Source organism: Pteropus medius, unplaced genomic scaffold, assembly GCF_902729225.1.
Source record: "Pteropus medius unplaced genomic scaffold, Ma_sr-lr_union100, whole genome shotgun sequence".
NCBI lineage: Eukaryota > Metazoa > Chordata > Mammalia > Chiroptera > Pteropodidae > Pteropus > Pteropus medius.
Window position 1 is genome coordinate 7,869,514 of NW_024340701.1, and position 24,149 is coordinate 7,893,662.

The window sequence follows — 24,149 nt, forward strand, 5'->3', positions numbered from 1 at the left end:
TTTCCGGAGACCGCAGCGGGCGGTGGCATCCAGAGCCTGCTCCTTCCGTCATCCCCTCTAGAGTGCGAAGATCAGCTTCTCAAAGAGACTGACGGCGAAGTGGGAGCACTGAGAGGGTTCCCCTCCACTCGCCTCGCTACGACCAGGTGCATAGAATTCTTTAGGGTGTGGGGTTTTCCCCCCCGCCCCCGTGTTTATACCTCTTTTTTTGTTATTGAATATAAAATAGCGTAACGAAGGACGATTGTGAAAAAAAGTCAGCAATCCCACCTCCACAATTCTTTTGGGCCCTAAAAATTTAATTAACCGGTGAGGAAGTGAATGAAGCAATTACTCTGAGTTTGTGAATGAGTGATGGAGGGCAGGATGATGTCTGTTAAGATAGGCACCTCAGTAAGTTTGGTAATTGGTTCCTTCACTCATTTCCGTGGCAGTTTGCCTTATGCCGGAGAGATGGGGGCAGGAGGCTTGGTTGGGGACGGCAGTAAGGATTGGCTCACTCACCCCCAGAGTCCCCTTAACAGGCATCTGACTGCTAGTTCTAATATAGCAGGGGCCCAGTAAACGACGATGGTAGAGTTGGCACTGAGTGTACCTGGCGAGAAACGTTTTGCTTAGCCTCCTGTCTTTGCCCGGTTAATGCCTACACAGCCTTCCAGATTTTGTTACCATTTCCTCCTACTAGGAGAAGCCAGCCTTCACCTCCCAGGACTTCTTTTCTCCCTTACTACCCTGGGCTCGCCTCTCCCACCACAATTGTTATTGTTCGCCCATCTTTGCCTGTGAGTGGTCTGAGGGCAAGGATCAGGAATGATTCTGGTCTCTGGGTCCCCAGCGCCCAGTCTAGGGTCCCGCACATAACAGTTGCTCAGTGAAGGCTAACTGTAGAATGACCAAGTTCTGGCCATTTGAGCCACATAAGCCAAAGTCACAGTTCACACTAAGTGGAACCCGTTAACTTTGGCCTCAGCACAATGGGCCCTTGTGGTCAACTGGAAAGACTTTATATCTAACTATAATTATACACACACTCACTGTATTTATTGAACTGACATCATTATCAGGCTTTATATATGCAGGATCTCTAATTCTCAGAATAATCCTGCAAGCTTGAGGTGATTATCCTCATTTTATAAAGAGAGAGCCGAGGCTTAGGGTAAGTGCAGGGTACTTTGGTTGACTATGTACCAGGAACGAATCTCGATACACAAATTCAGGTGTGAAAGTGTATCAAACACCTCTTATGTCCCATTTCAGATCCTCTTGGCCTCACCTGCTGCTTATTTCACCACACTGATCTTATTCCATAGCTTCAGCAGATATAACCTAAGTGAGCTCCACCTCAAGCTCATAAAAAAGCCCACACCTCAGGCTTTTTTGCCTTCTGCTTGAGTCTTGGTACTATGGGGATAATAGGACTGCTGAAACCATTCTGTACCCAGACAGGCACAACCCAGAGGTGCAGGTGTGGGGAGTGGTTAATGCCTTCAGGGCCAAATCTTTGACCATTGGTGTCAATACCTGATAAATTGATGCTTCTTCTTTTTTCCCCTCAGACATACTCATGCAGCTTTTAAACTATCTTGCAGGATCAAGTAACCAAATGCCTTTGGAAGTGGCCAATTTGATAATGGGTCCTTGAATGGCTCTCCTTCCTCACCTGCCTTACAATCTTTGTCTTGATCTCCTAGTTCTTGGATTCATAATTGCCAATAAAGTACTCATATGAGGAACCCACACTAAGGCATGTTGGTACCAAGAGTGGCCCCAGAAAACGCCCTCAGGGTGGTATTTTGGAACTGGACTGCTCACCAGTGGATGGCAACAACAACTCCATTGCTGGTGATAAGTGTGTATGTGATATGGGGAGGTGATAACACCTAGATTATATGTTTCTTCTCTTGGAAACAGAAGCAAACATTATATTGATATATTAGTTATAATGACATTAATTTTTGGCTCAAAATGAGACAAGAATCAAAGATAACTGTACTGGTTTAACTAAAACAGCAATCCTCAACTGGGCACTATTTTGCTTCCAGAGGATATTTGGCAATGTCTGAAGACATTTTTGATTGTCATGACTTATGAGGTGCTACTGGCCAGGGTGCTTCTAGACATCCTACAGTGCACAGGATATCCCCTCATAACAAAGAATTATTTAGTCTAAAATATCAATGGTGTCAGGGTTGAAAAACTCTGAGCTCAAGTGTTCAGATTTCCTTAACTTGTCTGTCCAAGTATGGTAAAACAAGTGAGCCCATCTGATGATACTAATCAGATCTCTACTGCTCTGAGGGGGAAATGAACCACTGAAAGATAGAACCTATCCACCTTCACTTAGCATGCGAGAAGAATGAAGCAGGGGAAGGAAGCCGATGAGCAAGTCTTGCTCTCATGGACAGGTATGGGGTGGGGTGGAGCCTTGGTATGAGCCTTGGTTAGATGCTGCATGTGATCCTGACTGAGTCCCCTGGCATTCTGTGAAGAGGAAAGCTGGCAACCACACAGTGGAGCCATGCTCCAGAAAATGTCTCCAACACCCCATGAGCAATATCCATTCCAAGAAGGCTGCCAGCACTGAGGAAGCATCTCACCCTGGCTCCAGGGGTCCAAAATAAGGAATGGGCAGTTGGTATCACTTTAATCTTTTTTCTTTGGGAGTCTCAAAAGGCCTCTTTTCCTTTTTTCTATGTGTTAAGGGCTTAGATTGTTTGGAGCCACATGTGGTAAAGAGAGAACTGGAAAGGGCTGCTGGCACATTGCCTGTGTCGGCCAGAGCCATCCTGCGACAAACAGGACACAAAATTCATATATGTATTCCCCACCCCAGCTCCCGCCAAAATTTGATTATAAAAATTTGTAAGTAATTACATACATTTTAAAAGACAAACAGTAGACTTCAAAGTCTTTGAAAAGTGAGTGGTAATTTTTTGTTTACCTGTTTCTTCCCCACTCTAGACTGCCACCCCATTGAGAGCAGAGAAAGTTGTATTTACACCATGCTCCCAGAGCCAAGGGAAGTCACAGGCTCAGTTTTCCTCAAGGATGGCTCTAGCTCTGGCTCTGCCTAGGGAATTTCCAGACTCAAATCCTCTGGGGAGGGCAATGCCTCCAGAAACTCTCAACCACCAGCTAGAAGCTGTAAGTGGGAAAAACATCTTTCTTTAGTAAAATACTTTATTAAAAGAATAATTAACATTAGAATTGACTTACTTGCAACAGAGCCTTTCTAAAGGACCACAGAGTTCCTTTAAGGGTGATCTCTTAAAAGTATTTGTTCTTAAAAATCGTCAGAAGAGAATTTAAGGTTGACGTTTTCCAATCCAAGAATCTCTCAAAGGTTAAGGCAAAGAATCAGAAGTGATAACAATTAGATCATATCTTTGAGCACCTAGTTTGGAATTTTCCATTTCACTGATGGGAAGGCAAATACCTCTTTTCCTGGTACCTTCCTCCTGTCACAGGTTTGTCACTCTGACCCTGAACCTTTGTTCAGCTCCACCCAGTGTGGCCCAGCTGCGGCCTCGCTGCCCGTTGGCCTCAGAGCCAGCTCTGGCTGTGCTGAGATGGAGCTGCCCTGGCCAAGGCGGTGGCTGAAGAGGCTCTGGGTACTCTTGCAGGTGGCCCTACATGTGGCTGTAGGCAAAGTCCAACTGACCCTATTTCCCAGGAGAGTCAAGCAGAACATCGTGGCCATGAACCGGAAGAACCCTCATTTTTCCTTTGACAACTGGCTCCCAACCCTCTTCAGCACCCAGTATTTTTGGTTCGTCCTGAAGGTCCGTTGGCAGCAACTGGAGGACACAACTAAGGAAGGAGGTCTGGCCCCAAACTGCCCTGTGGTCTGCCTCTCAGGACAGAGGTGCAACATTTGGGACTTCATGCAAGGTCAGGAGGCTGATATAGCTTGAGAAGTGCTTGAAGGGAGTGAGGAGGGGGGTTGAAAAGTCCTGAATTCTTCTACTACTCCAGCTGTTCTTTTTTGGCTTCTTGTCTTCTTCCCACTTCCTGAAACCAGGACTTCTCCTGGATTCTGTCTTTCTGAGTGGCATCAGCACCTTCACAGGCAATCAAACCACAAACCAGCCACGTTAGCCTTTAACTACTCCAGCACGGCTATTACCACGCAGTTGCTCTGCCTGATGCACTTTACCCCTCTCTCTACCTGGTCAAGTCTGGTTCATCCCTCAGACTTCTGCTCAGTGATACTTCTGCGACAAGCCAACCCCAACTCCTCCAGACTAGGTTACCCCTTCTTGTAGGCATAACATCCGAAACTTTTATTATTACACCTGTCCTGGTTTGTAATTATTTGTGCGTATTTGATTAATGTCTGTGGCCCTCACTAGCCTGCAAGTTCTGTGAAGGTGGAGATTGTCACTCGAACCCACTATCATGTTCCCATGGCCGCTGCTGACTCATAGTAGTTGCTCAGTAAATATTTGTTGAAGATGTCCCAGGCACACTCTCTCTCTTCCAGGGAAACCAGCTCTATTTGAGTTCTTAAAGACCTGGTGGATCAGTTTTCTCTTTTTTGTCCTCACAGCTGCTCTTCCTGCCAGGACTTCCTCCTCTCTCTTGTGCCCTCTTTTCCTACCCAGTTTGTGAATGGCTGCCAGATTATCCTTTCATAAGCATATCCCTGATCAATCTACATCCCAGCTTACCAAGCTTCGGCAGTTCCCCTCTGCATTCAGGACAAATGCTCAGGGTCTCCCTGGGCTGTGCTTTGTGCTCAAGGTCCTGGGCTGACTCCAGCTTTTCTTCCCAATTTCACCTGCATGCCTCCCCTCACGGTCCTTGCCTGCAGACCAACTGTTCAGCCTTGTATGTCTCTTGAGCTTTTCCTTTTCTGCCTCTGCTAAAGTTGTTGGCTCTTCCCCTCCATCTCCAACAGTACAAATCCCCCTCATCATCAAGGTCCTGCTCTCTTGCTTCTCCCTTTGTGAAGCCATCTCAGATCCCTATAGCTGGACAGGTACTTTCTCTCTTCTGGACTCATGGATCTCCATCTGCACTTTAACTCGGACACTGATTCTTCCTACCAAGACTCTGGCTGCCTATGTGCAAGTGTTTTCTTCCTGCTCGATGAGAAGCCTTGCGACAGGGCTGTCTGATTCATTTCTGAATTCCTAGGGCCTGGACACAGCAGGTGTAGAGAAGGTCCCAGAGGCAGCTGGCTAATCTGGTGCTTTTCAAAGTGTGTTCTTTGGAACCTACATCCCATAGATATGCTTTATTACATAGAGTCCCTCAGTCAGAGTAGTTTGAGAAACCCTCACCCTATACTCTCCTCCTTCATCATGCACATTAACATATAAAAAGCTCTGAGAAGACCTGAAGCTTGAAATCAAACAGATAAAATGTGGAAAAACTTTAACAAAGCACTGACTAATTTTCCTAACACACACACACACACACACACACACACACACACACACACACACACACACACACAACCTGCCCACTTTCCACCATATTGGTCCCAAAGAGCACCCTAATGTTGCCCTAATCCAATCCTCTCATTTTGAAGGGAAATGGAGACAACTAAGAGGAAAAGGTAACAGAACCAGTGACTGACTGAGTCAGACCCAGAATCAGGGCTTCTTCATCTTGTTTTTTCAATGCACCTCAACAAACATTCATGAGTGCCTCCTATGTGCCAGGCCCTCAGAATTAGGTAAGAGCTTGCTCCTTTACTCAAGGAGTTTATGGTTCCACAGAACAGATGGATGTAATAAACAAATTATTATAGTTCCATGAGATGGGGAGGCTGTAGAGGTATGAATTTTGCCTGCAGGGCTTAGAAGATTTCCTGGAGGAGGTAGTTTTGGAACTAGGTCTTGAAGAATGAGTAAGATTTTTGTACCTCGAGAAAGGAAAAGGAAAAAGTGTTTCAAGCAAAAGGAAAGACAAGAGTGTTTTGAAAGGCATAATTTTAAACCAGGGTGCACAATGATCTCTATTCGACAAAATTCACCAAGTGACCACTGATAATAAGAGCAATGAGAATAACATAGAACTTTTATTGTGCATCTAATATGTGTCAACCCTGTGATAGAACCAGGCTGACTTGCTGAATATCAATCATCTAGCTATCAGTTCCATGAAAGCCAACTGTCTCATGGTCAATTTACTGAATTTACTTGGTTCTTTTAATTGTTCATTGTCAGTGGGACAGTTTACATTTTAAAGACTGTTCTTTTGTCTCTGTTCCCTACTGTTGCACCTGAAACTAAAGAAGGAAGAGAGAAGGAAGCTGAGAGACAAAAGAAAACTATTTGTGAAATAGAGTTGGTCTTCATCACACTGACCCAGAGTCCTCTGAAATAATAGGTGTTTGTAGTACAGAAATCAACATGACTGGTCTCAACCCTGGAAGATCTCCCAACCCAGAGAGGGAGATGGTGTAGTGACAGAGGGAGCCAGAGGATTCTGGAAGAAGTGGAGTAGGGTAGGGAGGTGGTCAGAGGAAGGCCTCCAAGAGAAAAAGATGGTAGCTAATTGTCTAGGGACAGTGAAGCCTTGGGGTGGGTGAGGAAAGGGAAGTGAAAGCAGAGCAGGACAGAGGGAAGAGCAGCAGAGGTCCAAGATGGGGAGCGTCGGTCAGTTTGGCAGAATTGGGGTGTGGGAAGCATGAAGAGGTGAAGGATGAGGCTGGAGACACCATCAGGAACCAGAGCCTTATGTGTCTTACCAAAGAGTAGATTTTATCTGAGGGTATTGGTGAGTTCTAAGAACATTTTCAAGCAAGGAGTTAACATCTAGTCTGCTTATTAGAATGACATCCTGTAACTGCTTTGGAAACCCATTTGGCCACTAGAAAGCTGTGTTGTATGGTTTGGGTATAAATCTGAACTAATTTTAGAGCCACAGACTGGAAGGTCTGAAAGAGTCATCTTTATGGATACCCTAAAGCAACTCTTGCATTTTTTAGATGCAAAGACCCAGATAGGTAAATTACTTGTTCAGAGTTACACAGTGAGTTCTTATAGAGCCAGACCTAGAATTTATGCCTTCTGACTCTCAGTCAATGCACTTTCCGCTATTGGGTAAGGCATCAGAGGCTCAGAGAAATACTCAGCCACCTCCTATCCTCTGCACGCATGTGCACGCATATTACATACACATGCTCTTAGACACACACACAGCAAAATATTGATTACCTGGTGTATTGTGGTAGAAAGCAAGTCTAATGCTTTATTTTCTAGGTGACTAGAAGTTAATCTGAAACCAAATTTATTTCAGCCCTTTTTTAATATCTTCTAAAAACTCTCCAAGCATACTTAGGAGATGTCACCTAGTAACTATAAATAGGCTTTCTCTGCTGAGAGAGCCTGGTATGCGGGTTAATTTACTGGTCTAGGGGTTGTGATGGTGGGTTCGAGTCCAGCACTAATACAGAGCTGTTTTTCCATTTATATAGATGAGATGGACTTGACATTCCTTGCCCGATATACTTGAAATTATGTTCTCTGCACCATGGACCTGGGCAAGGTGTCAGCCCTCAACACTGCCACCCTCTTGCACCCATCCTTCCTCTCTCTGCTACTAAGAAAGTAGAAAACTGAGTTTAAACTTTGTCCTTAATACTGAAGGACAAAGTTTAAACTCAGTACCAGACCACACCATAAATAAACAAATGGCTCTGTCTCTTCTAAGGTCCTAATTGGTGGGTATTGAATCTTTTCTTCCAATTAAGAACAAATTCCAGACAGCAAATATTTAACAATGGTCCTGACCTTAAGTCTTTTGACTTCTTATCTGAAAGGTGACTCCCTGGGGTCATTGGAAGCCAGTGCAGTGGCCGGCCACTTGGCCATGACTAGCCTCTAAGCCTCCCTTGCTGAGGCCTGGGCAACCTTGTCACATGGGTGAAGACTTGTTGTATAATCAACCAACAGCGACTGAGGCCCACTCAATGCCCTCTAGGGCCTCCTATAAGAAAATCTGTGAGCCAAGGACAACAGGAACTTTGTCTCTCCAGAGCAACTGGCCTGCTTTCTCTTCATGTCTGAAAAATGAAGAATATATAACCAATTGCTTCTCCTTTTACTTGGCCACCAGGAAACTCAGAATCAAATATACCTCAGTTATAACAAATGCAGGGACCTTAAGGCCTTTTTCTGTTCCACATTTCCCTCCTCTTCTATGCCTCCCAAAGGGACATGACTTTTATTAAATATCTATTTAATATTATATGTGTAAGCTGCTTCAAATCTTCTACAGAAATAGATGAAGAAATAACTAACCAAATAAACCACAAGCAAGTTAAGATGCCCTCTACTCCCTATTCATCAGTAAGTCCAGTCAATTCCAGCTTTTCCCTTCTCCACTGCCCATATACTAGTCCATGTTCCCAGTATCTCTCATGTGGATTTCTCCCATGTCCCCAACTGCTTCTCCCCCACTTCCGTTCTCATGCTCAGTCTTTTCACTACAGAGCAGCCGGAGTGATCTTCTGTATAAATCTGACCATTTTTCAATATACAGCTCTACTGTAGCAGTCAGGGTGCTGGCTTACAAGCAACACAAACTCACTCTGGTTTTCTTACTCACATATATATACATATACAAAGGAACATATTAGAAAGGTGTCGCAGGGTCCCAAGTATCAACCACAGCTGGAGCATTGGGCCTGGACTGTCTTTTAGCATCAACGGTCAGGCTTGGATACTGCTGTTACTTTGGTTGCCATGGGAACCCATCACCACTGTAGGACTCCACCTTCCCCGACTGAGCTGTAGATTAATTCTACCATCTCCATGACTCCAGAATCAAAGATCTATGTGGGACAGTCTAATGAGCCCAGCCTTAATCATTGTCTGTGCCTTGGCTGCTGTACGCAGAGAACAGAACTGGCTCTATCTTCCAAAGAGTGAGGCTGAGCACACTCTCTCATCAGTAGTACATAAAATAGGGAATTCCAAGTAGGAAGAAGAGTTAGGAGCTGGACATCCAAAATTATAACAAATATTCACCATCCTTGCTTTGTATCCCCATGATGTCCTGTTGTACCTAGAATAAAATTCAGATTCTTTATGATATAAGAGAGCCTGCCTGCTCTGGCTCATATATACCTCTCCAACCACCACTCTCATTGACCTCCAGCCTGGTCATAATGACCTTGCAGGTATGTGAATACACCAAGCTCTGTCCCTCCTCAGGGCCTCTGTACACAGAATGGAGTCCCTTTCTCTTCTTCTTTGCCCCAGCTGGCTCATTCCTAGTCTTCATTTCTCAGGTTAAATGGCATCTCCCCAGAGGCCTTCCTTGACTTACCTGTCTAAAGTAGGTCATTCCTTTATAGTTTCTTTCGTAACCCTTATCACAACTTGAAATTACTTCATTTATGTTTACTTGTTTTTTGCCTGTTTCCCCATTAAACAGACCTCAAATTGCATGCAAGCAGAGATCTGCTGGTCTTGCTCTCTATTGAATCCCCAATGTGTCGCAGAGAGCCTTGTACATTCTAAGTGCTGAATAAATGCTTGTAGATGGAATGAGCCTGTGTTCAATGTCAGGGGTGTGAGGATGAATGAAGAACAAGCCTTGCCCTCAATGAGTAGCCATGTCACAGTGCAGGATGTGCCATGCTCTGACAGATGTATGGTAAGGGTTCAACAATGTCTGCTCTGGCCATAAGTAGCCACAGGTTGCTGGCAGCTCCCTAGAGTTCCCCCCAGTCTAGACTGGGAGAGTTTGAAAAGGCTCCCATCCAGGGCTGGCTTCATGGGCATGGGACCAGTGAATCACACAGAATCCCACGTTGGGAAGGGCCTGTGCTTGGGGCTTAATGCTCTGTAGAAGCTGTACTGAAATTCTTAATAGTTTTATCTTTGAATTTGCATTTAGTAAGTGAAGCCTCATGGGACAATAGAACATGCCCCAGGGACTTAGAGACTTGGCTCCTACAGGATTCCACCTTCCACAGCCTCCCTGCTTCTCTCTGGGACATGTTCTTCAAAGCCCACTCTTCCATTCCCAGGCACCCTAGCCCATTCAGCCTCCTTCCTGCTCCCACCCACTGACTGCTGCCACCTTCTGGTCCCAGATAGGGCCTGGATATGAGCATGGGAAAGGTCAAGGTCAGGTGTGAGCATCTCGCAGCAACTCCTAGCAGAGTGTGAGATCAGCCATCCCCATCCTGGGATGACAGTGTCATGATGCAATTTGGCAAGTCACTAGGGGTGACTTGGCAAGAGGAGTCTTTTGCCCACCTCCCTCCCCTATCAAGGTACCTAGCATGTCCCTGCAGTTTGTAATATCCTGTGAGTTGGAGTGGTGGGCAGGTGGGAGGGAGAAATGTCTGGCTCAATTTCTGTACTCCTGGCTGGGGCATGGTATGTTGATCTGGTGGGCTAGAGGGAGAGGAATGCCAGTAGCCAGTGGCCACAAACATACATGGACATGCACATTGAGTTATGGGGCTCCTGGGGCACTGTGAGGGTCTGCATTCACCTATGAATATCCTTGTGCCCAGGGGAGTACAACATTAAATAGCAACTAAAAGCACCATGCCCGGGCAAGAGAGAGAAGATAAGAAGATAAGAAAAATCTTTGTATTTTAACATACTTAATGGTATTTTTTTTTTCTCCACTTTTTGAACAAGAGGCCCTACATTTTCATTTTGTACTGGGCCCAGTAATTATGTAGCTGGCCCTACTCCCCCCTTCACTCCCCTTTGTGGAGTCCCCTCTACTGCCTCCCCCACTTCATGGTTCAGGAAATAAATAATAGCTAATAACAGCAGCTTACAGTCATTGAGTACCTACTGTGGGCCAGGCACCGTTTTAAGCCCTTATCTGTATTAAGTTATTTAATGCAGATTGTAATTCTCATTACAATCCTATAAAGTAAGTATTGTTACCATGTCCATTTGTGGATAAGGAAACTGGAGTGCTTGGAATTGAAAGAGCATTGAATCGAGAGTCTAGGAGCCAGAGTGTTAATTTTAACTCCACCATTGACCTGCTGTGTGACCTAGAGCAAGCCTATAAACCCGTTTGCCTATAAAATGGGGAAAAAATTATCTACCTTACAGGATAATAACCAAATCACATGAGAGAATGGATGTGTGCCTGCATTATAAAATGCATGAAAGAGACTCTTCTTATTCTTTTGATTCCCACCCAGTGGTCCACTGAGAACTGATAAAATTGCTCATTTTAGAGAGGAATAAAGTGGCTCTAGCCTCTGCTAAGTCAGGCGCTGGATCCATCTTAGAGGGGAAATAAAGAGAAAGAATTAAATGCAGGAATGCAGATGGTGCTTGCAGAAGAAATGCTGTGTGTAGAGTATTGGTTATTGATGGTTCCATTTCTGTTTCAGGCAAAAGACCATTGGTGCTGAATTTTGGAAGTTGTACCTGACCTTCATTTCTTTTGAAATTTGATCAATTCAAGAAACTTATTGAAGACTTTAGTTCCATAGCAGATTTTCTTGTCATTTACATTGAAGAAGCACATGCATCAGGTACAGAAAGATTCCCTGCCTCTACCTCCTCCTGCCCTCTCTTTTCTCTCAAGGTTGGGGGTAGGGAGAGGTATATGAAGAGAGAGAGAAGGAGCCACTATTCACTAAGTTCCCACCACCTCTCAGTTCCTGCTAGGTTTACCTACCACTCACTAACTTCAGTCTGTGCTTTCAACCAGGCACACAAAGCAGAAAACCTGGAGTGATGGGGTCTAGCTGGGAAATCATTGAACATTCTGAATGGATAAATAGAGAAAGCATGGGAGAGGAGCTACTATGAACACAATTACAAGAAACTGAGACCTGAAATGACCCAAGTGAAATGACTGCTATATAGCTACTTGTAAAATCTATCCTAAGACCCTCCAAGCTCAAGGGTACATTGTGGTTCATCTCAGTCAGTGGTTCCTGAGTGTTAGTGAGCATTGAAAGCACCTGAAAGCACTTGTTCAAAACAGACTGCTGAACCCCACCCTAGAGATTTGGAGTGGAGCCTGAGAATTTGCATTTTTAACAAGCTCTGGGTGATGCTGAAGTTGCTGGTCTGAGGACCACACTTGGAGAACCACTTCTCCAGGCCAGCATTTATCTGGGGCAGGAATCCTTCTTTAGCCCCTAACAGGTGGTCACCCATCTTTATTACTTCATGGGAAATCTTGTTTCCTTCGCTGTTCCTTTGCTGGACAGTTCTGTTAATGAGAAAGCCCTTTCTTGCAATGGGCAGACATATCTCTCCCTAAAACTTCTCAGCTTGGTCTAAGCCCCATGAACTTTACAAATAGTCAGATATACTTCTATATACCCAGTTTTCATGAGGATCGAATCCATGAATTTGGTTCAACTCTCAAACCCAGAGATTGAAGAAGGGAAGAAGTTCGGGTGGCCAAGTAGAATGAGTGTTGTTTACTCACCCATGTCCCTACAAGACTCGTCTTTGTCACCTAGCGCCTGGCAGAGTTCATGTCACAGACTCAGGGCTCAGTAAAAGTTGGATGAATAAGTGGTTTAGGCCAATATTTTATAGCTTTGCTGGCTTATCCTCGTGTTGTAAGTGTAGATTGCTATTAAATAATTATCAGCAAAGTTGGCCAGCAAACTTGCTGCAGTATGGTCCCTGGACCCCTGATGTCAGAGCCACCTAGGCTGCTTGTTGAAAATGCATCTTCCAGGGCCCCACACCAGGCTATTCCATTTTGATTTATATCCACCCAAAGGTTTGAGAACTGCTTTCAACTAATACTGTCTTGATTTAATTGGCACCTTCTGGCCTCATTAAGAATTTGGGGCAACTTAAAATATTAGCATGGGGTAAAGGTACACAGAGGTTCATTATACTGTTCTCTCTCCTTTTATGTATATTTAAAAATTTCCATAATAACATTTAAACAGCATAGGTAACAGGAGAGCAAAGGCAAGCATGATGTACTTCTTCATCAAATACTCCTTTGGGAGGGCAGAGCCATCAGTTAAAGAGATAACTTGGGTATCTACAAGTGTCTGTGGTCTCCATGGCTAAGAAGAGACGATACCTTGATGTCATTAGAGCTGACAACTGAAGCTCGGCCAAAGCTCGTTGAACTGTCCTGGAACAGCATTTCTCAAATTTTACTGTGTGCTCAAGACACCTTGGGATCTTACTAAGATGCAGATTATGGCTCAGTAGGGCTGCAAAGGGGCCTGAGATTCTGCATGTCTAACCAGCTCCCCAGGTGATGCTGAGACTGCTGATTCAGGGACCACACTTGGAGCAACAAGGTCCTAGAAGATCCAGCTTTAATCTCCAAAAGAATAAGTTATAAACTGTGACAAGAGGGATCAGATTATCATAGAAATTGTTTCTGGTCCTGACCCATTTCTCCTGGAATCAGCAGGTTTAATCCTTTCCACAACCCAGGGCTGTCCACCTCATCCACTGAGGAAAGGCTTCCTGTCTGTCCTGACAGACTAATTTCTTGCCTCCGTGCTTTGCCACTCCTAGTTCAGGCATTTCTTTCTCCTCTCCACCTCCTTCCCCAGGGTACTCATTTCTGTCAATCAGACAAAAGTGGGTATGGCCTGAATCCCAGAATTAAAGTGCACAGAGCCAGTGTCTACCAATCCAAGGAGGTCTAAAATCTATGGCCCAAATCAGTTGGCTTCCTTCTTCTCACACACCACGTTTGCTGAGATAATTTACGGGGAACCATGAGTTGTGGTGGGAGGAACAGACTCTGGAGTTTCAGACCTGAGTGTGAGTCCCAGCTCCATCACATGCTGGCCACACAACCTGGGGCAACTTACCTTCCATACCTACTTCTGCGCCACTAAAATGGGATGACAACACTGACCTCACAGAATTGCTCATTCTGCAATATTTAATGAGTACCTGCTATGTGTCTAGTCCTATGCTGTGCCTGGTGATATAGAGATGAAAAATACACATAGTTCCTGCCTCTAAGGAACTCACAGTTGATGTTGGGACGCAACTCCTCTCTGGGCCTCCACATTCTCAGCTGCAGGATGGGGATGAGAGCCTCTGCCCAGTCTCCAATAGGAGGCTGCTGTGAAGCTCCAGTGAGTTAGTGGGTGGACAAGACTGACTGCCTAACCATGATATAAATATAAGCTGATGTTACTGTCATTTACAAAGTTTTGAAGTCTTCGGGCAGGTAATAAATACTTAAGTGTTTTTTCTTGGGGGAAGAGCAACTACTGAGCAGAGGACTCTGAAGTACTGTGGATGTGGAGCCAATTCTGCTGATGGACTTAAGCAACTTATATTACCATGGGAGGCAATAAACACAGGCCATTTACCTTCCAAAGGAACCCGTGACCACATTATCTGGGTTCCAGGCTCCCCAGAAATAGGGCAAGTAGAAGGGCAAAGCCAGTAGGGCTACAAATGGGCCTGAGATTTAGGCTCCTTTGGGGGTCTTATGGTTTTTATGGTTATTTTTCTCAACCTGTTGGCCCATTAGCTAATGAGTGCCACCTCCTGTAAGTAGGCAGAAGGGCACCTTGGCAAATGGGGCCAGTGGAAAATCCCCTTCCATTTAAAGTTAAGCAGCCTTGAACAGAGTTTTTTTGGGTTTTTTTGTTTTTGTTTTGTTTTTAGTTTTTGGCACAGAGGTGGTGGGGGTGGTGGGGATCTCTAGAGCAAAGTAGGAAAAAAAACCTGTGGTGCAGAATAAAAACTGGGTTCTTTCCCTTATGTCTATTATTTTAGAGAAGTCAGGCAAAATAAACCAATATTTTTTTAGCAGCTTCTATTAACCAAGCAGAGCATAGGGAATTCCAAGTTGACTCATTTAAGCCTCAGCAATATAGGTTCTATTAACCCCATTTAACAGATGGGTAAACTGAGAATTTAAAGAGATATGAAATGCTTGCCCAATAGGGCACAGCTGAGTGGGTCAGGGAAGGCTTCCTGGAAGAAATGGTCTTAGAGCAGTGGTTTTCAACTGAGGTGGTTTGTCCTCCAGGGCAGGGGTCCCCAACTGCCAGACTGCGGACTAGTACAGTCCGTGGTCTGTTCGAAACTAGGCCACGCAGCAGGAGGTGAGCAGTGGGCGAGCAAGTGAAGCTTCACCTGTATTTGCAGCCCCTTCCCTAGCATCACTGCCTCAGCTCCACCTCATATCATCAGGCATTAGATTCTCATAGGAGCACTGGTCCTTGGTGCCAAAAGGTTGGGGACTGCCGCTCCAGGGGATGTTTAGCAATGTCTGGAAACATTTTTAGTTGTCACAAACTGAAAGAGGGGATGCTTCTGACATATAGTGAGTACAGGCTAGAGATGCAGCTCAACATCCTATAACACACAGGATAGCCCACCACAACAAAGAATTATCTGGCCCGAAATGTCAATAGTACTAACATTAAGAAGCCTTGCATTAGAGTTGAGCCTTAAAAGGACAGGTTGGATTTCACACGTGGAAGAGATGATGAGAAGGAGCAGAGAGGTATCAGAGTCTTTTGAGGAGGAGTCCACTTTGGCTAATGTGGAAAGACTGGCAGCCGTGACTGGAAAGGTAGGTCAGGAGAGATGACAGGTATCATTAAATGCTGTGCTAAGGAGCTGGTCCTGTGGTTTTTAAGCAGAGAAAAAATATCATCAAATTTTACGTTAGGAATCATTCTCAGAGATTTCTGGATGATGAGTTAGACAGTAGTAAGATTAGGTGGCAGGAGGACTACTTAGGAGGGGATGAAAATAAGAGTGATTGCCAGGCTAGCAGTTGTACTCAGCTCTAAGTTCACTCTGAGTGCCTGACCATGAGCCTGCCAGTACAGCTAATACGTCAGCTGCAGCAGCGGAAGTCATAGTATCCAAACAAGGAAAGAGAAGGTCCTGCTCTATTCACACTGCAGCTAAAGGCAGGAGCTGTGATGAAAAGGGCAGAAGTGAGAGACAGCTTGAGGGTGAGTGGGTCAAAGAACCTCAAGTATTACACCCACCTATCTGGAGCAAAAATCTGGAGGAAGGCTGGAGAGATGGGCCAGTTTACTAAGGACCTGGTAGGCCACACTGAGGAGCTTGGGATTTATCCTGAGGATAATAGGGAGCCATTGAAATATCTAAACAGGAGAGTGACATGGTCAGATTTGCATTTTGGAAAGAACACTCTGGTGGAAAATAATTAGAAGAGGGAAATTGTTTAGACTCGAGCAGAAGTTCTTAAATGTCGGTATGTGTTAGAATCATCTAGAAGGCTGTTCAAATAGATTGGTGGGCCCCATTCCTGGTCAGTCTATGGTGGGGCCTGAGAATTTGCATTATTAACAAACTCTCAGGTGATGCTGACACTGCTGGTCTGGGCAGCACACACTTACGAGAACTATTTCTCGAGACCCTTGCCTAAGTGTGGTCCAGGCACCAGCAGCCTTGGCATCCTGAGAACTAGCTAGACTCAGTGCCACCCTAGACAGACTGAATCAGAATCTTCCTTTAACGAGGCCCCTGAGTGATTCATTTGCCCATTACAGTTTGAGGAGCACTGGTTTTTTGGTCTGTCTTACACTGAAGAGCCAAGGTCTAGGAGTCAGGAGCTGCAGGCTTCAGTTCTGGATTAACCACTAATTCCTACGTAATCTCATGCATTTACCCATAGTAGGAAACTGGGCCAAATTATGACCAAGGGCTCCTCTATCTGGGGCCTACAGTTAAAAGGAGGGGGAGGTGGTATTTAGTCTGTAGGAAGTATATGCCATGGTTTCAAAGTCCAGTGCCTGGCCTTCCTCTTGCAGATGGCTGGGCTTTTAAGAACAACGTGAAAATCAGGAACCACCGGAACCTCCAGGAACGCCTGCAGGCAGCCCGTATGCTGCTGGACAGAAGCCCCCAGTGCCCTGTGGTGGTGGACACAATGAAGAACCAGAGCAGCCACCTCTACGCGGCACTGCCTGAGAGGCTCTATGTGCTCCAGGAGGGCAGGATCCTCTACAAGGTGGTAACCAGCCTCCCTATGGGCCAGGGTTCCAGAGAGGGCAAAGGGCGAAGAGAGGGCTTTGTATCAGGCTGGTCTGGATTCAAATCATTGCCTAGCCATTTACCAGCCATATGACCATGAGCAAGTCTTCCTCTCTTGGAGCTTCAGTTTCTTCTTCTGCAAAATGGAGATGTTGACCCCCATGTCATAGGGGACGAAATAATGTACAGGAAATGTCCCTAACATTTAGACTGGAGCTGCAGCCTCCTGGCTGCTTTCTGAACCCAGAAGACTGGCCCAGCCCTGGTTTAGTTTAAAGCTGAGCATTGAAGAATGTTGTTCCTATTTTATAAATAATGCTCAGAGAGGGCAATTGACTTTGCCCAAGGTCACACTGAACAAGGTTCCGATTTTGATTCTAAATCCTCTGGATGGGATGAATCAGGAGTGGGAGGGTCTAAAGCAGCTAATGTCTGAAGCAGGCCTGAACCTGGAGGGGTTGCAGGAGGCCAGAAGAGAACAAACCTTGCAGTTCAGAGCTGGAAATGCTGAAACAGGAATTCAAGGCAGGAATTGAGTCCAGCCTTCCTCTCATGGCTTCCAGCCTGGCCAGCACGAGGGACATAATCACAACCTCTGACCCCTTTGACACTATTGGCTCCCCAAGAAGGCAGAAACTAAGTTTTATAGATGATGAAGGGATTTCCAGTCTTGGAGAGTACACGATGTCCATTTATGTGGATGCTCCTTTGCCCACACATTAAGCTAGCCCTATGTATGCCGGGGAAATAAGCAACAACATGCAGATGAATCCCCAGGGTACCAAGAGTCACCGTGCAAGGATTCAGGTCATTCCTTTCCCATCCTCTGAGAAATGGCTCTAAGATGACAAGATGGCATGAGTGAGGCAAACTGGGCACTGAGTCCCTACCCTGGGTTAGGCCCTGTGCAAGTACTAGAAACCCAAAAAATGAATTAACAATGGTCCAAATTTTACTTCACAGTCTAGGACCCAAGTGCTATGAGACTTCAGAGCAGGGGTCAGAAAACCTTTCCTGTAAAGGGCCCGGAAGTAAATATTTTCGAATTTGTGGACCACCCCCCCTAAAAAAAATAGGTAAACAAAATGGTATGGAGGCATCAGAACAGATTTAGCTTTCAGACTGTTAGTTTTCCAACCCCTGGAGGAAGGTAGGCTTTTCAGAGGAAGTGACAATTGCTTGCATGGTGAGTGAAAATTATCGCAAATATTGGGAAGAGGGTGGGCAAAGGCACTGAGGCAAGCGAGGGCAGGGCGTGAATGGACAATTGCGGGCATTGGGCTACAAGGATCTGGCCTTCATCTTCGGGCAAAGGAGAGCCGTTGTAGAGTTTTGAGCAGGGTAGACGCACGATCAGATCCTTATTTTGGAAAGATCACTGGCTACTGGGTGAAGAATGGACTGGAGGAAGCAAGGGAGCAGAGGACTGGGGATTGTCGGGAGGCGCAGTAGCTGCCCAAGTAGGAGATAAAGATAGCTGAACTAGGGCAGTGTCAACAGAGAGGCAGAGGTGGTTCTGATGTGGAATGGAAAGTACTTGATGCGAGGGGCGAAGATAAGGCCAGTTTGAAGTTCTGATTATGGAAAGAAAGCTTATTTGTATAGACCCCTTTCTCTTTTTGAACTCTCTTAACTTTACCCCCTCTGGTTTTCCTACTTCTCTGTCCAGTCTTCCCACTAAATGTTGGTGCCATCCCATACACTGTCCCTGGGTGATCTCACCTACCTCATGGTTGCATCTACCACTGACTATACCACCCTGATCACTCCCACAGAGATATCACTAGGCCAGGTCTCCTGCAAGTCAGAAATCTGGGAATGCTGATTCGTTTCTTTTGCAGGGTAAACCTGGCCCTTGGAACTATCATCCAGAGGAAGTTCATGCTGTTCTGGAAAAGCTCCACAGTTAATCTGGACAGATCTCCCAGTTCTAGGTGACCAACAGGAAGACTTCTCAAGGCCTGGCTCTCCCCACAACCTAGCTGGCTTTTACTTCTTGATCTGTGTCCACAGTCGAATCACTAGCTCAGCTTTTTCCGATCTAAGCAAATAATTGTTATAATCAGAAAATGAAGCAGCAAGTGAGCTGAGTGTTAAAGAATGGACAACTCCACACTGCCTCCGCTGTGGAGGCCTCGTGCACTTACCCTGCGCGATGTCTCAGAGTGTGAGAGCAGTCGCATTCCACAGGCGTACTTCTCCTGTCACTCTAATACCAAGTGGTGAGATATGGCATCCTTCATATCAGGTTAAAGCATTTTACCAAATTTTCCATTTATGGAATTGATGATTTAAGATACTAAATTGGTTTTTAGAACCAATAGCATAGGGAGAACTCCAGATGTTTAGAGAGGAAGGAGCATAGGGAGAACTCCAGATGTTTAGAGAGGAAGGAGGAAATGGAAAAGGAGAGAGTAGGGATGGGAGGAGACAGTAAAGATGGTAATCCTTTCCTTGACAAAAGACTGAAACCAGTCAGTGGTGATGGTAATGAGGGGTGAGTTTCCATGGTAACACCTCCACTTCTACCGTAGAAAAGGAGGAGACTCACTTCACGATCATTAAATATATTTCATAGAAATCTAGCTCTCTGTACCCTGGAATCTTCCACTTTCTTTACTTATCAACAGAGTCACTTGGAGGATTGGCTTCCCAAATACTTTATATCCTTGATCAAACTAGACAACAGGCACAAGCAAAGCTGTCATCAGTTATATAAGAGCTCATATCTGAAATTGTTTCTCTGACTTTTTTGCAAGTCTCCTAATGGTCATTTGTATTTAGTTATATCAGCCTAATGGATATCATTGCTATTCATCTGTTTTAACTCTGTTTCTTTTCATATTTGTTTATGACGGCCACAGCTTAAAGTACACACAGCTGTGACTTGATTTGAAAAAAAATATATTTTAAGATGCAGCAAGTTAATACAGAATGATTAAAATATATCAGCCTATTAGGGATGGCTTCAGTGTGATCTTTACATTTTCTTTTCCAATCTGCATCAGCCTGTTCTATCTTTTATTACACCCCAATGTACAGTAATCTGATCAGCAAAATTACCATATGCTGGAAGGGCTTCATTTGATGGAAAGAACACTCAGTCTCTAAGTGTTACATGTCAAATACATGAACTCCTGCTAGAGAATTTTTCACATTGGAATCAAAGTACCTTCACTGTATGACATAAAAGAATGGACTTGGGAAGCACTTTTCTACATGAAAACATTCTCCTGGGCTTTGCCATAGTTGCTACAATGTTATTATTACTATGCTATTTTATCCTTTTTTAAAAATAGCTACCATTAGTCATCTATCAGACACAGGCACTTTCAGATGGGTTATCTCATTTAAACTCTATACATCTCAAAGAAGAGATTATTATCCCCATTTTACAGACGAGGAAATCAAGACTCAGCATTAACTAACTTCTGGAGGGTCTCAGAATTAATAAGTAACAAGCTGAGATTCAAACCCCATCTCTAACTTTAAGGCTAGAGTCCTGGCTCTACTTGCCAGCTATGTGACTTTGGTTAAGCTGCTTTGATATCATGAACTATAAAGTAGGGGTATCAATAGTGCCAACCCCATCAAGAGGATTCATGAGTAAAGCACTCAGAAACTGTGCCTGGCTTAGAAAAAATACCATGGAAGTATTGACAATTATTAGTATTATTATTATTGTTCCCCAACTACCTCTTTGGGCTCCCTTTTTAGGGGGTGGGAGATGGAAAGAAGACAAGACAGTAGGGACACAATAAAAATTCTTTATCCTGCCAAAGAAACTGACCAATACCAGCATGAGTCTGCGAAGGTATACTGAGAATGAACAGTTGTGAAAATGATGGAACTAAAACACAGTTGAGCACTGTCCTGCCAAAGTTCCACAAAAGGAGAGAGCTTATAAGACCACGCTCATCTGAATCACTTCTGACTCCTCCAATTGATGTCTATAAATGCACAGAAACCTCCCAGTTTCTAACAAATAATAGCAGGTGGAACTGTGTTTTCAGAATAAAATAGACCTCAAGTGTTCCAGTTCAATTCTCTTCAATTTAATGCATCAGGCTTTAATTAAGCAGATTCTTTTCTGGGTGCTGAGTGATGCAAAGATGGACAAGGTCCAGCTATTGTCCTTCAGCAGTTTAACCTCGTGGGAGCCCAAATGTACGCTGCGATGACCATAATTCAAATGGGAATATGATGGGTTAGAGCTGAGGGAGAGACTAAATGTTCAGTGACTACAGAGGAAAGAGCAATCCCTCTGAGCTGGGTGGATCTGGGAAAGCTTTATGGAGGTGGTGGCCTTTGGGCTTGCTCTTCAAGGATGCCCAGAAATTCCATAATTTGGGATGAGAACATGGAGAACATGGGGAGGGAGAAGGGAATTTAAGTGGAGAAAACTACATTGGCAAAGGTGGAAAAAAGAACATGTGCAAGGGACTGCAGGAAGTTGGGGCTCAATTCTAATTCATGATGGAGAAAGACTTTTCTCTTTGAAGGTGACCTTTCTGGGTCTGGATAGCAAGAATGAACCCATTCTGCTTAGCTAACATTATAAACTATTGGTAAGTGAAAGAAGCTTGTTAATATGTCCTGTCCAGCTCTGAGTACAGTTTGCAGTCAACATCAATTTGAAAGAAATATTTCATCACAACATGTCTGTCTGCTTTAGATGAGAGGTTTTTTCCCCCAGTTCACTTGTTCTTTGAGGGTGATGCCCCTTGCAGTACCTAGCTTTATGTGGGGCAAGGAGCCTACAACCCATTCTGGCAGATGAAAGACATTGCCTTGTGTGCCTGGCAGGAGGCCTAGGAAACCAAAGCTCCAACTATCAGGAATTAGCAGATGCCCCCAGAAATGATCTGCTTTTAATGCTATTCGCCTCCCTCGAGTCAGGCTCTCAATTTGTTCCTGGCCATAGGCGACATATTTCATTTCTGGCAAGCTCAGCCATTAATTTAAAAAGGTGTATTAAAGTATTTTATCCAGTGTTGTTGGGTGTTTGCTTGAGGAAGGATTCCAGGATACCTAACAAGTCATATAGATTACATCATTACAAGTCTCAAGTAGTTTTTCAAGAAGGGCACATGGATCCTGTGTTCCATGAAGTCTCACATGCTTACTAATGCCAATCTGTAGTCTTTACCCCTGCAGGACACTTGCCTGGGCTTCAGATTATTATCTTTCAATCTCTTTACCTCAGAGATTTGTGGACACTGCTCCACTGTTATCTAGCAGTAAAGAGAGAAGTCTGAGGCCGGCTTAATTTATTTCTCCTGGCACTTGCATTTATTCTGCCTCGAAATCTATCAGATTCTTTCTTTATACTTGAAGTTCAGTAACTTCACCAAGACACATTCCAGTGTTTTATATAAAAATTTCCTGGACTAATGCTATGGTCTGAATGCTTGTGTTCCCCCACCCCCCAAATTCATATGCTAAATCCTAAAGCTCACCATGATAGTATTAGGAAGTGGGGCCTTTGGCAAGAGATTAGGTCATGAGGGCACAGTCCTAATGAGCACAATTAATGCTCTTATAAAAGAGGACCCAGAGAGCTAGCATGCCCCCTTCCACCACGTGAGGATAGACGTCTGCAGCCCAGAAGAAGGCCCTCCCTTGACCTTGCTGGCACCCTGATCTTGGACTTCCAGCCTTCAGAACTGTAAGAAATAAATTTCTGTTGTCTATAAGTCACCCAGTCTACAGTAGCCCAAATGGATTAAGGCAAATACTAATATCCTCTTTTGATCCTAAGATTTAGATTTTGTTTTTAATTTCAGGGACATTTTCTTCTGTTGCCTCGAATATCTTTTCTGTTGTATTTTGTCCTATTTTCTTACTTGGGAACAATAATTATGGGTATGTTGAATCCTTTTTAATTCCATAACTATTATCTTCTCTATAACTATTTTTAATCTTTGTTTCTATTCCATTTTGTGATTTTTCTCAAGGTTTCTCCTCTGATCCTGATTCTCCTTAAATTGGGTTTATTATTGTACCCGATATAGTTTGTTGGTTCTCACCTATTCCCACTCTTCCATACTCTCCTCTGGATTTCAGGCAGCTGGAAGCCTGAAAACTGAATTTTCCAGAATCTTCTGTCAGCGCTTTCTTGTTAGGTTCCACCAATGGGAAGCACAGTGGGAGATTACAAAGTGGATGGAAGGGAAAAGCTATTTTTTCCAGTACTGGCTGTAGCGATCACAGGTGACTGTGCACTGTAGCAGCTTTGGTATCATTAGCCATGGTGATGGGGTAGCTTCTGTTCAGAGGCAGCAATGGTGCCTCCAAGGGTCAATGCTGAGTGTGGATCATGGGCTCTAGCTCTGGGTTACATTCCCATCTCCTGTTTGTTTTCCCAGCCTTTTCAACGCTTTGTAACAAATTCCTTGCATTATTTCTCTCACTGCTTTGAATATATATCTAAATTGATTACAGTTTTCCTAAATGAACACTGACTACAATTCCCATCATCATCCTCTTGGTTCTTATGTACTTTTACCTCTGAAAGTTTCACTTTTCTCTTCCGTTTATTTTCTTAGTTCTGCCAGCTAACTTTTCATCTTCTGTGTCTTATAATTTTTTCTTTAAATCCTTGTATCTCTCTTTCGAGCTCTGCCTTTTTGAGCAATTAATACGGGTGTCTCAATTCTCGATGTATTCTTTGTGTAATTTCTCTTACAACAAATGTTCTGTACCTGCCTTGTTTTTATTTTCTCCCCGCATCCTTATTGTAATTCCTAGTCATAATTCTCTATAGTGTAGTGGTTCTCAAACTTTGGCATGCATCAAAATCACCCAGAGGGCTTATTAAAACAAAGATTCATGGGTCCTATTCCCAGAGTTTCTGATTCAACAGACCTGGGGTTGGGCTAGGGAATTTGCATTTGTAACAAGTTCTCAGATGAGGCTGATACTGCTATTCCAGAGACCATACTTTGAGAATCACTGCTGTTGGTGCTCTGTCCAGACCCCCTTTACCAAGTCAATGTATCCATTTGCCAGCTGCTATGTTGACTGCTAATAGCTCACAGAATCCCCTTCTCTGAAAATTGCCCTAAATGACAGGAGCTACCTTACCCAGAAATGCCTGAGAGTTTATGTTCCCGTGAGCGTGACCCACAGCCAACAAATGATGGATTTGGGGAGTACAGAGGCTTGGTCCTTGCCTCAAGGTCAGGGAATATTCCTCTCTGGTAACACTCATGCTCTAGA

General features: G+C 44.3%; 2 protein-coding genes across 7 annotated transcripts in view; one reads left to right on the forward strand and one right to left on the reverse strand.

Annotated features, from left to right (window-relative positions):
* The first annotated feature begins 8 nt into the window (after positions 1-8).
* Positions 9-19,887, forward strand: DIO1 (iodothyronine deiodinase 1). Of its 5 annotated transcripts, XM_039886774.1 has the most exons (5): positions 9-146; positions 3,674-3,891; positions 11,336-11,479; positions 16,706-16,905; positions 18,770-19,887. In XM_039886774.1, the coding sequence occupies exons 2-5, from the start codon at positions 3,699-3,701 to the stop codon at positions 18,836-18,838; spliced, it is 606 nt and encodes a 201-aa protein (XP_039742708.1). In that variant the 5' UTR covers positions 9-146; positions 3,674-3,698; the 3' UTR covers positions 18,839-19,887. The 5 variants fall into 5 exon arrangements, 4 of the variants coding, with proteins under 4 accessions (XP_039742708.1, XP_039742699.1, XP_039742717.1 ...); XM_039886765.1 differs by lacking the exon at positions 9-146 and having other exon boundaries at positions 3,532-3,891; XR_005658167.1 differs by lacking the exons at positions 9-146; positions 11,336-11,479; positions 16,706-16,905; positions 18,770-19,887 and adding exons at positions 5,537-5,683; positions 7,430-11,311 and having other exon boundaries at positions 3,532-3,891.
* Positions 3,167-24,149, reverse strand: part of IFT25 (intraflagellar transport 25) — a 46,918-nt gene continuing 25,935 nt past the window's right edge. For both annotated transcript variants that reach the window (XM_039886826.1, XM_039886835.1), the window contains exon 8: positions 3,167-4,061. In XM_039886826.1, the coding sequence (XP_039742760.1) occupies positions 4,055-4,061 (7 nt within the window). In that variant the 3' untranslated portion in view covers positions 3,167-4,054. The remainder of the gene's footprint in view (positions 4,062-24,149) is intronic.